The sequence below is a fragment of the Antedon mediterranea genome, chromosome 10, assembly GCF_964355755.1.
Source record: "Antedon mediterranea chromosome 10, ecAntMedi1.1, whole genome shotgun sequence".
Classification (NCBI taxonomy): domain Eukaryota; kingdom Metazoa; phylum Echinodermata; class Crinoidea; order Comatulida; family Antedonidae; genus Antedon; species Antedon mediterranea.
The window spans coordinates 24,520,251-24,533,002 of NC_092679.1; the positions used below are offsets into that span (position 1 = coordinate 24,520,251).

The window sequence follows — 12,752 nt, forward strand, 5'->3', positions numbered from 1 at the left end:
CCACAGACAAAGAAGGGGATATAAGACCATCCACAGACAAAGAAGGGGGTAGAAGACCATCCACAGACAAAGAAATAAGAATCCACAGACAAATTAAAGGAGTGCAAGACCATCCATACACAAAGGGGTGTATAAGACCATCCACATACAAAAAAGGGGTGTAATACCATCAACGGACAAAGAAAGGGGTGTAATACCATCAACAGACAAAGAAGAGGGTATAAGATCACCCACAGGCACAGAAGAGGTATAAAACCGTCCACAGAAAAAGAAAGGGGTGTAAGACCATCCACAGACAAAGAAGGGGGTGTAGAACCGTCCACAGACAAAGAAGGGGGGTGTAAGACCATCCACCACTGACAAAGAAAGGGGTATAGGACCACTTACAGACAAAGAAGGGGTATAAGACCATCCACAGACAAATTAAAGGAGTGCAAGACCAGCCATACACAAAGAAAGGGGTGTATAAGACCATCCACATACAAAAAAGGGGTGTAATACCATCAACGGACAAAGAAAGGGGTGTAATACCATCAACAGACAAAGAAGGGGGTATAAGATCACCCACAGGCACAGAAGGGGGTATAAGACCGTCCACAGAAAAAGAAAGGGGTGTAAGACCATCCACAGACAAAGAAGGGGGTGTAGAACCGTCCACTGACAAAGAAAGGGGTATAGGACCACTTACAGACAAAGAAGGGGTATAAGACCATCCACAGACAAAAAAGGAGGTGTAGGACCATCGGACCATCCACAGACAAAGAAGGGGATGTAAGACCACCCACAGACAAAGAAGGGGTGTAAGACCATCCACATACAAAGAAGGGATTATAAGACCATCTACAGACAAAGACAGGGGTGTAAGACCATCCACACACAAAGAAAGGGGTTTAATACCATCAACAGACAAAGAAAGGGGTGTAATACCATCAACAGACACAGAAGGGGGTATAAGACCATCCACAGACAAAGAAGGGGTATAAGACCATCCATAGACAAAGAAAGGGGTATAAGACCATCCACAAAGAAAGGGGTGTAATACCATCAACAGACACAGAAGGGGGTATAAGACCATCCATAGACAAAGAAAGGGGTATAAGACCGTCCACAAAGAAAGGGGTGTAAGACCATCCACAGACAAAGAAGGGTGCATAAGACTATCCACAGACAAAGAAGGGGGTGTAGGACCATCCACAGAAATAGAAGGGGTGTAGGACCATCCACAGACAAAGAAGGGAGTGTAGGACCATCCACAGACAAACAAGGGGTGTAAGACCATCTACAGACAAAGAAATGGGTGTAAGACCATCCACACATAAAGAAAGGGGTGTAATAATACCATCAACAGACACAGAAGCGGGTAAAGACCATCCACAGACAAAGAATGGGGTATAAGACCATCCACAGACAAAGAATGGGGTATAACACCATCTACAGACAAAGAAGGAGGGTTAGGACCATATTAACCGAGGAAGCATACAAAAATAAGATGCAATCAAAATAGGCCTACCACTTGGAAAACAATAAATTGTAGAATAACTGTGGCTTAATTGTTGAAATAGAAAGGGTTCTTTGTAAGGTCATTAATAATATATTGATATAAACACGATCATCATACTATACTCATTTGACAATCAAATACAGTCTGTCTCGAAAAGAAGCTCATACTATCACCTTTTCGAGGTTTTACGGTATTCAATAACATGTATGTTATTTCCTCTGTCAAACTATTAAAACTTTTAGCGAATCAGAAGGTGCCAACATCATTGAACTAATGGTACCACCAAGCACAATGTTTACCAATTTTATGTACTATATACAATTTAAGTCCAATAATCATTTAATATAATTACGCCTATCAGGTTAAAGTTCAAAATTAGGTGCACTTTAGACCAACAAAAATCACCTACAGTATATTCACATAATTAAAAATCAATAAATTAATGTCAAAGGTCATAAATTGTATTTCCGGTCATTTTATGTGAAAATGTTTCATTACTACAAATATAAATGTATTTATTCTGAACAAAATGACACCAAAATCGATTGAAAATGACCAGTAGTTACAGAGATATATAAATACAAGGTCAAAGGTCAAACTGTAAGAAACGTCATTTCCGGTCATTTTTGGACGAAACTTTTCATTAGAGCAAATAGAAATATATAGTTTGTGAACAATTTGAGACCAGAATTAAGTCTCTAATGTGTATAGTTGCCAAGATATGAACATTTTTTGTTTTTATGGTGGCCATTTTGAAATCAAGATGGCCGCCATACCAGACGTTGGACACTTGGCACCCCCCAATATTTTGAATCTATATACATCAAAGAAACTTTGTGCCAAGTTTCATGCTTTGGTAATAAAATGCACAGCTCATGTCATTAACTGCTCTACTACAACAAATAAGTTACTGAATGTTAATATCTTTTCGTATGTTAATAAACTGTTCTCCAGTGGATCCAATTTGAAGTCACTTATTTAAATGTCTTTCCTATGTTAGGCTAATAGGAGGCCTACACTGTAGGCTACTCCTGTGGATCCAATTTGGCACCAGTGGAGCACAGTGATATAAACAACAAATAAGTTACTGAATGTTAATATCTTTTCGTAGTTAATACACTGCTCAAGTGGACCTAATTTGAAGTCACTTAAGTTTAAATATCTTTTCGTATGTTACACGGTGCTACTCCAGTGGGTCCAATTTGGCACCAGTGGAGCACAGTGATATAGGCTAACAACAAAAGTTACTGAATGTTAATATATATCTTTTCGTATGTTAATAGGCCTACACTGTACTCCAGTGGATCCAATTTGGCGCCAGTAGTGGAACACAAATATTCACATACAAAAACATCGAGAACAAATACTTCAAACTTCCAGGTATAGGCTATGCTAAATATCGGTTACTCCATAAAAATTAGTTTCAAGCCAAATCAGTGATTTTAATAACTTGTTTGTCTAAGATAAATACTTATTTAGTGTCACCGGAGAGTGACCTATTCATTGAAATAAGAAATTAAATATTAAGTTGGGGCAGAGCTAATAAGGAAAATAGAGTCCAGAATTGCACTTATACTTATTAATATACATAATCACCTATGGTAATTATGGTAATGTTAAAATTTCAACTATCATCCAGATGCGACTTCCAAATTTAAGGTGGGGTTTTCTACTAAGGAATTAGTCTAAGCTTCAAAATTGGTCTAGAAATCGGCATCTTTACAAATTTTCTACATTTGATCTTATTTCACTCCCCATTAACCCCATACAAAAACCATCGGAGGCAAACTATCTGTTTAAAACATGTTTATTCTGAGGACGGTGCGGCTGCTACACACCAACTACCATAAAAATTTATTCATAACATTTTACAATACAATATCTTGCATGAATCGGACATTTTCTCTACCAATGTTTTTCATCTGGCGTTTCTTTTTGAGTTTTGCCCTCTTCCTTCATTTGACAATTTATATTGGATATTTGTTGTTATTTTACTGTGGAAGAAATAAATGGTAATTTGAAGTGAATTGAATATTGATTAACAAAATGTAACAGTGTGGCGTGTTGACCACGAATGACTAACAATACCATCTTTCCCACTACACCTGCACAACCAGTGCATAACAACGCACGGCATACCACCAAACCGTTTCGTACCGTACACCTGCGATGAAAATATAAAATTCAATTTCTTTTAAAATTGAGGACGGCAAACATAAAACGAGATCGAATACAGGTTGAAAAAAAAAATTAAATAAAAAAAAAGAGGTTATAATGTGCTCTCCCTGCCTCAGCACTAAGGCCCTGCCACACAGCCTTTTGGGGTCGTTTCCAGCACATCACCAGATGCATTGATGTTGTCGCTTCATGATGTGTGGTAGAAAGGGGGACGTATAATTCTGTGAACACAGTGGCCGCATGCCTTTAACTCTATTCCACCGACCAGCATTGGAATCGAACCCACGACATACGTGTTGTCAACACAACGCTCAGGCGACTGAGCTAACTGGTTATTTTGGTTTTAACAAGGTTATTGTGATATTTATGATGAAATGATGAATTACGTAATACACGTATAAATAGACTATTATCAGCTGTTCAGCCATGTACTAATTTGTGGCCTAACGGGTATTGCTCAGCTTTGGGTGCTCTCAGCTCTAGTAGATTGGGTTCGAACCTCTACGGATATTTTTTTTTAATAAAATAATGAATATTGTTTTTCTTTTATTTTGAAAGAGAGATATTTTGAGGGTTGTAAATGTCAGACCTAAACAAGTGGACCTACCGTCACACACATTTTGAAAAATAGAGCTGCTAGGTCCTCATAAATTTTGCACGGATAGAATAAAATAATCTTACTAGCTATACCTGAGTTATTAATAGCCATTTCAATTAGCTTGAATTGTTGTCGCCTTTATAGTCCTACTGCAAAGACCTGAACAGAGAGATGTCATTTATTTATTTATTCAATTTTATGCCATATACAATACACAGAAAAAGACAAACGAAATATAAAGGGCAAGGAAAGACCAACATTGATTGATTGATTTATTATCATGTTGTTTTAGTTTAACAATCAGTATAGAGTACCGTACATTTTGTGTAAGTAACGCAAAATAATAGTCTGAAATGCTTTATTCAATAAAGCCTGGACTATATCGAGTACTACATAACTGTTTTGTTGAGAGTGTATATGATTGGATTCAGTTGTCCTTCTGTAGTTGATTTAGCTTATCAATCACTTGATTAAATCCGCAATATCAAACAATAAACTTTTATTTCAGAACAAATTAAGTTCATGGCCTATTGATAAAAGAAAATCCATAATGATAAGTGACGTTGAGCTAAAGTAACAATCATTGTTTATCAAACAGACTATAGACTGTCTAGCTCATAGACTCTCTTCTCCCAGATGTGTTTTGGGGGTTGGGCATGCCCAGTATCCAAATACCCATTTTTTTCAGCCGAACTGATACAGTTTCCAATGCTTCGTCCTTTTGAATATAACTGCCCATGGAGTAAAGAATCCAAATGCGCGGAACGAAAACATTATGCAAGATTACAACCATGGAGTAGAGAATAACTCCATGTTAGGCCTACAACGCAAGTCGTAAAATAAATGTCTTTGCTCCGCCAAATTATCGTTTATGTACATAAATTGCAATGCCAAACACACCTTCTAAAAATAGAATATATTGTACTGGCATGTTATTTAAATAACATTAACTGAAGGTCAAAGCCGCGATAAGTATAATTTATGGCGCGCCAAGTAATTGCCATTTATTCGGAAATAAAGACATCTTAGTTTAAGATATCTATAATAATAATAAATAATATATTTATACAGGATAAAACAATCAGATAACAGTGTATCTGTTTTACATTGTGGTCCTGCCTTAATCAAAATATACAAAAGAGAAACTTAATTAAATATAATACATGTCAGTTTTTTATGAAAAGAAATGAGATTTGTATCTAGCCTTAAAGGACGTAATTCTTGGTGCCGATTTAATATTAATTGGTAAATTGTTCCATATTTTTGCGCCTGCAACTTTAAAGGACGAATTCATTTTACTAAGGGTGTATTTAGGTATTGAAGACATAATCAATATTAAAATCGCCGAGTAGTACAATTTCAGTGTTTTCCATACTAACTTTTTCAAGTAAATCAATAATTAAGTTAAAATATTCATAATTTGCATTTGGAGGGCGGTATAAACAGCATATTAAAATATTTTGACTTTTTGTCCTAATAGCTCCAGCCATACAGCCTCCAGATCATTTACATATAAATCAGATCTTTCTTTATAAGATATGGTATTCTTAATATAGATGCTAACACCACCACCTTTTTTCCCAGAACGATCTTTACGGATCATATTGTATCCATCTATATCTACAAACCCATCACTGATGCCCTCATGTAGCCATGTTTCAGATACACATAAAACATCAATTTTTGCTTTTAGTGCTATTATACAAAACTCATCAATCTTATTTATAATACTTCTGGCATTAAGATGAGCTAATTTTAAACCCTTACAATTTGATAATTTATCAATCAGATTTTTAAGCCCAGTAACTGTTTCTACAGAACTTCGATATGTGTCCGGATTGGCCGCAATTGTAGCATCTTCTATTGTTTCCTTGTCTGTATCCTTGTCTGTATCCTCTTCCGTTTCCTCTCCCGTTTCCTCTTTCGTTTCCTCTTCCGATTCCATTTTGCCTACGAAAGAATGTATCGCATTCTGTCCAGTTCTCAAGTTGGAGATTGCTCAAGAGTCGTTTTACTCCAGTTTCAGACAAGTGAAGTCCATCCGAAGATAAAAGAGTGCTCTCGAAAGTGTTGTCTCTATATTTGAAATTGTCGTCATTATTAACGAAGATTACGTTACTATCTTCCGTTACCGTCTTCATTATGTTATTAAATGTTTCAAGCTTCATAGGGTCATGATTTATGTCCAAACGTGGTGGTATACTGGCTATCTTCACTTTATTTGCCTTTTCCTTGGCAACTTTTATGACATCGGTAAGGAGCTCAGTTATTTCATCGATGGACTTGTCCGATGCTATGTCGTTCGTTCCACACACTATATTTATTTCTTCGACTGCTTCTTTGGTTGTTAGGCACTCTTTTATTTTTTGTAGATCAGCTCCACTTATGGATTTAACTTCCATAAAATCACTTGTAGTGACGATATTCTTAATAAGAGAATCGCCAATTAATAGTTTACCGACATTTTGTCTCTGTTCTTCAGCATTCAGACCATTTTCAGTATTTTCATGTTTTAAGTCTTTCACTATTTGGGTTAAGTGGTCAATCTTTTTTTCTAACTCAATTATTTTTTGCACTTGGTTTTCATTTACTTTAGCCATAGATTCAACGATCTCCAAAATTCGTGTGACTTCAGTTGGCATAGATCTACAGTTATAACATGGCCATACTCCTGTTACTTCATCATCGCTTAATTTTAAACATTTTGTATGATCTATTTGAAAGTAAAACTAAGATCTCTATTTAAAGCTAAGATATCTCTATTACCTATTAAAAACTAAGATAGCTCTATTGCTTGAATAAATGACACCTTGGCGCGCGATAGCAGATCAGGCATTCCATCCATCCATCCATCGAGTTGTATTTTACAACCCTAATCCATCTACTGTATGTACAATGTGCCGTTTCGATGACGATGTTTTCCTGCTTTCTTCCTTTCCTTGGAAGATCCAAACACATTTTTATCTTTTTCATCTTTGGTCAAATAATACACCAATAGAATTTTTCACAAAAATGAGTACTTACTGTAATAGTTTACCAGCGATTTAAATTGTTTGCAATTACTTCGTATAGGAATTTACCTGCGGGCTAAGCTGCCGATGGATGGATTTATTTCAGGGATTCGCTTTAAGCAGTACCTTAAATTTGAACACGTCTAAAATTGCTTTTGTGTTGTAGGGGCTGAGGTCAACCCAAAAAAAAACCTTTGCAGTTAAATATCATACACCGTTTAATACCGTAGAAAATAGCAAGTTGTTGTCCTCATGATTGATACTCATAAGGCATTATGAATTAAAGGATGATTGTTTAAAATTTAGTCTATTCAGCTATTTCTTTTTAAATCTGCTTGTGAAATTTCCACAAAAAAAATTTTTAAATTAGGGCAAAACTAAAAATGCTAAATTTTGCCAAATCATGTCAACATTTGATTTGCGTTAGTCTGTCTTCTACTGGCTAAACCCCAATGTAACAGTTAACCGAGTGCGTTTTTCTGTTCCACGTTTAAATGAAAAACAAATCCAAGCTTAGTATGAGATCAGTTTTCTTTAATTTAATGGAAGGTCAGATCTTCATCATAAAATAATTTAGGTTCATGCATTTCTACCTGCAAATTAATAAATAAAAAAAACATGTAGGGTTAAAAGTCAGAATGTATGTACAAGACAAAATAATGAGATCACTAGAACATGTACAATATTGTTCTGACAAACCCAAGTTAATATTGGCCGTGCAGTTCTATGAAACCTATTAACGACCACAGCTGGTCCTAGCGTTGCACAAAGATGCGACTAGGATAGCTACGATCAGGTTCCATTTCCAACTAACACAGTCCCGAAGGCTAACCAAACACTCAAAGAACACGTTCGCCTTTTTTTGTTTCACAAACCCTCTCAGCTCGCACCCCCAGAAAGGCGTAAAACTGGTGGATAGGTTTGAACCACACGAAACTGAGGTCTCCTTAACCGATAAAGGCTCGGAGATGGGTTAGGGTGAAAGCAAGGTAGAGCATCCTTCACCTTACTTGACTTGTTCTCACGTGTGGTAACTACCTAACGAACAAGACTATTTATAAACATACCTCGCCTCATGGATATTCATGATATTGTAATGAGCTCATATATGGAACGCTACTGTCTTCTTATGTGTCACTGCTGACGCTTTTTTTTTTTATTGTTGACCTGATCCTCTCTGTGCGTACTTAATTTTATCCCGTTATTTTCGGACAGTTCTTTTAAATATGTAAATTATGGGTATATATAAGTACTATATTACTGTTTTTGTTCATAAGAATAGTTCATTATTTCGTTTCAGTTGTGCACATGTATCCGACATGTATTTTAACTCTTTTCTGTGAGATGGAACACCTTTATGTAAATTATCTAACAAAATGAATGCACGGCCTGGCATTGGTAAAGACGGTTAGTAATCGAATGCTACGGTGTAGAGTCAAAATAAATACAATGAAATCTTCACCAAATGAAATCTACATACAATATACAGTAGTTGTTTGTATAGCAATCAGCTGTTTATCTACTTTAGTTCATTACAAGTTCATTCAACCATGGAGATAACTTATTTCTCCATAACAAATCTTGGAATCGTCATTTATATTTAAATATTGTTTATTATTATTTTATTATTTATGTTCTTTTTAATACTGTATATCATTTAATTATAAGTTATGATCTTTATTTGTTATTCAGTTAAAGTGGTATCATTTTTATCATTATTTCGATTTTCCTAATTTTAATATTTAATCTTATTTTAGTGTTTTATTAACCATTTTACCTCAAATTATAATCCTGATTTAATTGTGTTTTGAAAGTTTAGTAAATATAAATTTAAAGTCTCCATGCAGCAGTTAAGTGTCGTTTATGATGATACAAAATACAGATATAAATAAAAAGCCTAAAATGAACAGAAATTTACATTTGCAAAATTAACAAATTACATTATAAAGTTAAACAAGAAATACATGAATCAAGGCATTTTAAAATCAACTGATACAGTAAAAAAAACAAAACAAAAAACAACAACAATATAAATTTACACTATGCTAGTCGTACTCTGCAATACAGAACGGAAATCTGGTACAATCTCTAGATATTGATAATTTCGGATCGCTTTTTCCATGCTCAATATGCCACTAAGAAGTATACGTACCTACCAGTACTTTTTGCAATGCGTCAGCAACATGCAGTCATCTGACCACATGACGTAATCTCTATATACCAAAACACCACCATCCATTTTCTCTCTCATCACATACACATCAATAAAATACACACAAAATGGCTAATGAAAGCTCGAAAAGCACCTGTGGTCGTTTCTTTGCGTTCTTTACAATAACCTTTGCTTTTTTAACATCTTTCAGTAAGTATTGATGTTATTGATAAGCCTGTCAGGTGTCAGTCACTTGATATTATAACCAAAATAAACCTAGGCTAGGCCTCTAGTACTAGAGGGCCTACCTATAGGCCTAGCTAGTCTATATATAGGCCGCCGGTAAACACATCCATGGATGATCGGGCCCATTATAGAGACGACCGGGCCCATTTCTTTATGCACCTCATCCAAGACAAGTGTATCGTTTGTAAATCCATTCCATTATTATAGTTGTTTATAACTGAGTTCTTGGCATACACCTTTCAATGCATGGATGGTTGGTGAAGTTAACATGTCTTTTTTTTCTGTAGGTCTTCTGGCAATTGGTATTTCCCAGTTTATAAAAGGACCGGGCAATCTGATTATTAACATATATGTTACGTAAGTTTTTTGAGAAAGATGGTATAATATTCTATATGAAAATCATTTCATTTATTTTCTTCTAACATTGCATTACATTATTTTTATTATAATTATAGTGACTTAAATGCTGTCCTGATGCTAACTTTTATTTGACAAACTCCGAACTTTAAGCTCTGTCTACACTATCAAACTATTTTGACAAAAATGTTCCCAAATATGGTATATTGGCATGTCACATTTTTTTAAAATTTGATAGTGTAGACAGTGCTTTAGCAAAAACAATTTTGATGGAATTTGTCACTTTGTTGGATATTATGGTCAGTGTCGTCATAATTTGATACTAAGGTCTTTCAATGTGTACCTCATCAATGATTAATATTGATATAATATCCTATATTAAATTTCTGGGTTTTTAGTAACATTTAACATCAGTAATTAAGCCTTTACATTTAATGTTACTATTTTTTTTTTAGTGCAATAGGAGTATTGATACTCTTTATGGAGTTTGTGTCTGTCACGACCAGTTGTATGAAGTAAGTATTCATCAACCTTTAGATATTTCTAAGACTAAGATGCGGCGACAGATAAACTAGTGATGAGTGAAGTGGGAAGCAGAGCTGATGTCCCCGGCCAGTTATTAGAGTTTTAAGATTTTTGTAAAGAAGACTAAAATGAAATTAGAATATTATTTTTTAAATAAATTTATTTAATAAAATTTAATGTATCTTTTTTTAAAAAAGTAAAAATTTGAGGGAATGACAACTATATACAGTAGTAACATACACTGTACAAAGGTTGTACTTTAGTGATTTTATTATCATTATTATGTTAAATACAAAATCTTTGTTATTTGTAAGAATTGTATATTTCATGTCCTAAAGGAACACTGAGGAGTCAGGGTGTTGTATGAAGACTATCAGATGGGCTGACAATTGGAAGAGAGGAATATTTTATATCCTGCTCTCCATATTTTGTTTTATGAAGCTTTTCAGTGTACTCTACGTTACAAGTGGTATGTATGGAATAAATCAAAAACACTAGATGACAGATTTTAGATTATCTCGATAAATGTAGGAGTTTTCAAATATTTTAACTGAACTCCCATGACCTTGATTGCGATACGAAAGCTCCATGGATCTAAACATACCCTAAATTGTATTGTTTGTTTTTTTTATGTAGGGTGCCTAACTGCTGCTTCTGGAGTGTTTTACTGCATGAAAACATGCCGTGATACCCCTAAGGACAAGAAAGAAGACAAGAAGCAACTTACCACCAACATGGCCTAAGAATTGAACCAGTAAATCTATTAAAGGACAAATAAATATACTCACACTTTTTTTTACTTTCTGCACGGCGTGAGGTGGGAAGTAATTAAGACTTATATTATGAAGTGTGAAATTATCTAATATTAAAATATAAATACATTTTTTTAGTTTTGTAAAACAATACAATGTTGAGTGTTTAAACTATAAAACGTCGCTATCAGAAGATTGTATTCGCATGTTGCAATAGCTCAAGGTACATGTAGGTGGTAGCCTAGGTAGTCCTAGACCCTTTTAGGCCAACACTGTTACACACATTACAGACAGTAATTGTATATGCACTGTAACATTTAAACTGAAAGGAATTAAAAAATCGGCAATTTTTTTAAACCATCAATTTAAGTATTATATCCTGAAGATGAACTTATTGATTGTGCGGCCGAATTTCGAACATTAAAAGAGTCGTAAACAATTTCTCAATCAAGGTGTTCCTTGCAACACACGAATATGACTTATTACTGTTGTATGCATTATTGAAATGCAACAGCAGGTCTAATGTTTAGTTTACTCTAATAATTTGCATATTAGTTTTTGTTTGTTTATGGTAGCTTGCTCAGTTTGTGTTTCACTGTGGGTGCTACACTTATTTATAATAAATAAATATTATATATACTATACTTTAAAAATCAGTGTGCTTGAGCATCATGTATATAAAATATTGACTGCTGACATTGCATACCATCATTTTTAATGTCATTGTTAAAATGAAATACTGCCATGGGACTGGATTATTTTTCCCCATGAGTACCTTTCAAACTAATATGATGAAGGAAGGATGAATCTGAAATTATATTTTGTAAACAAAATTAGCTGTCATTCTATAAAAAAACTATTCCATATTTAAATTAGGTAGTATGTATGTAGGTGACAATTCCAGACCCAATTCCTTGTTGTCAAATCAATTCTATGATCATGCGGTTTTTACTAGATCTTGAAATGTACAGTACATGCATGACAAATATTCCTCGTAAAAATGTTGTATTTAAGCTATTAATTTAACTACTAATACCCAATTCACACATTATAAAATGTGACAAATCGTTATCTTGGCATGAAAGAACATGTAAAATAAAAAGTTGTTAACATTACATCATGTACAGAACACTGCTACAGCAGTATCTATACATGAACACATCTTTTTAAATTCTAATGAGGTTTTTTACACATAGTTTACATTACACCATGATGAACTAGTGTGTGAATGCTTGATTATCTAAGGAGATAGCCATGTAACAATTTGTTTACATGTTCTAAGTGTGAAATGGGTATAATGACTAATAGTATGTAAGTGTATGAAAAGGGAGTTTTGTATTTAAAAATAAATTAATACCAATGTTGGTGGATATTTTATTAAGTTATGTGTATTTAGGTAAATTATTTAAAATAAATTATGGGAAACTAGCTG

General features: G+C 34.3%; 2 protein-coding genes across 2 annotated transcripts in view; one reads left to right on the forward strand and one right to left on the reverse strand.

Moving 5' to 3' along the window:
- The window catches only part of LOC140061041 (ciliary microtubule inner protein 6-like), an 89,332-nt gene that overhangs the window by 17,289 nt on the left and 59,291 nt on the right, over positions 1-12,752 (reverse strand). The window lies entirely within an intron of this gene.
- Positions 9,509-12,748, forward strand: LOC140061046 (uncharacterized). Its single transcript, XM_072107455.1, has 5 exons — positions 9,509-9,650; positions 9,974-10,043; positions 10,499-10,558; positions 10,907-11,037; positions 11,205-12,748. Exons 1-5 carry the CDS (start codon positions 9,569-9,571, stop codon positions 11,309-11,311), a joined length of 450 nt encoding a protein of 149 aa, XP_071963556.1. The 5' UTR covers positions 9,509-9,568; the 3' UTR covers positions 11,312-12,748.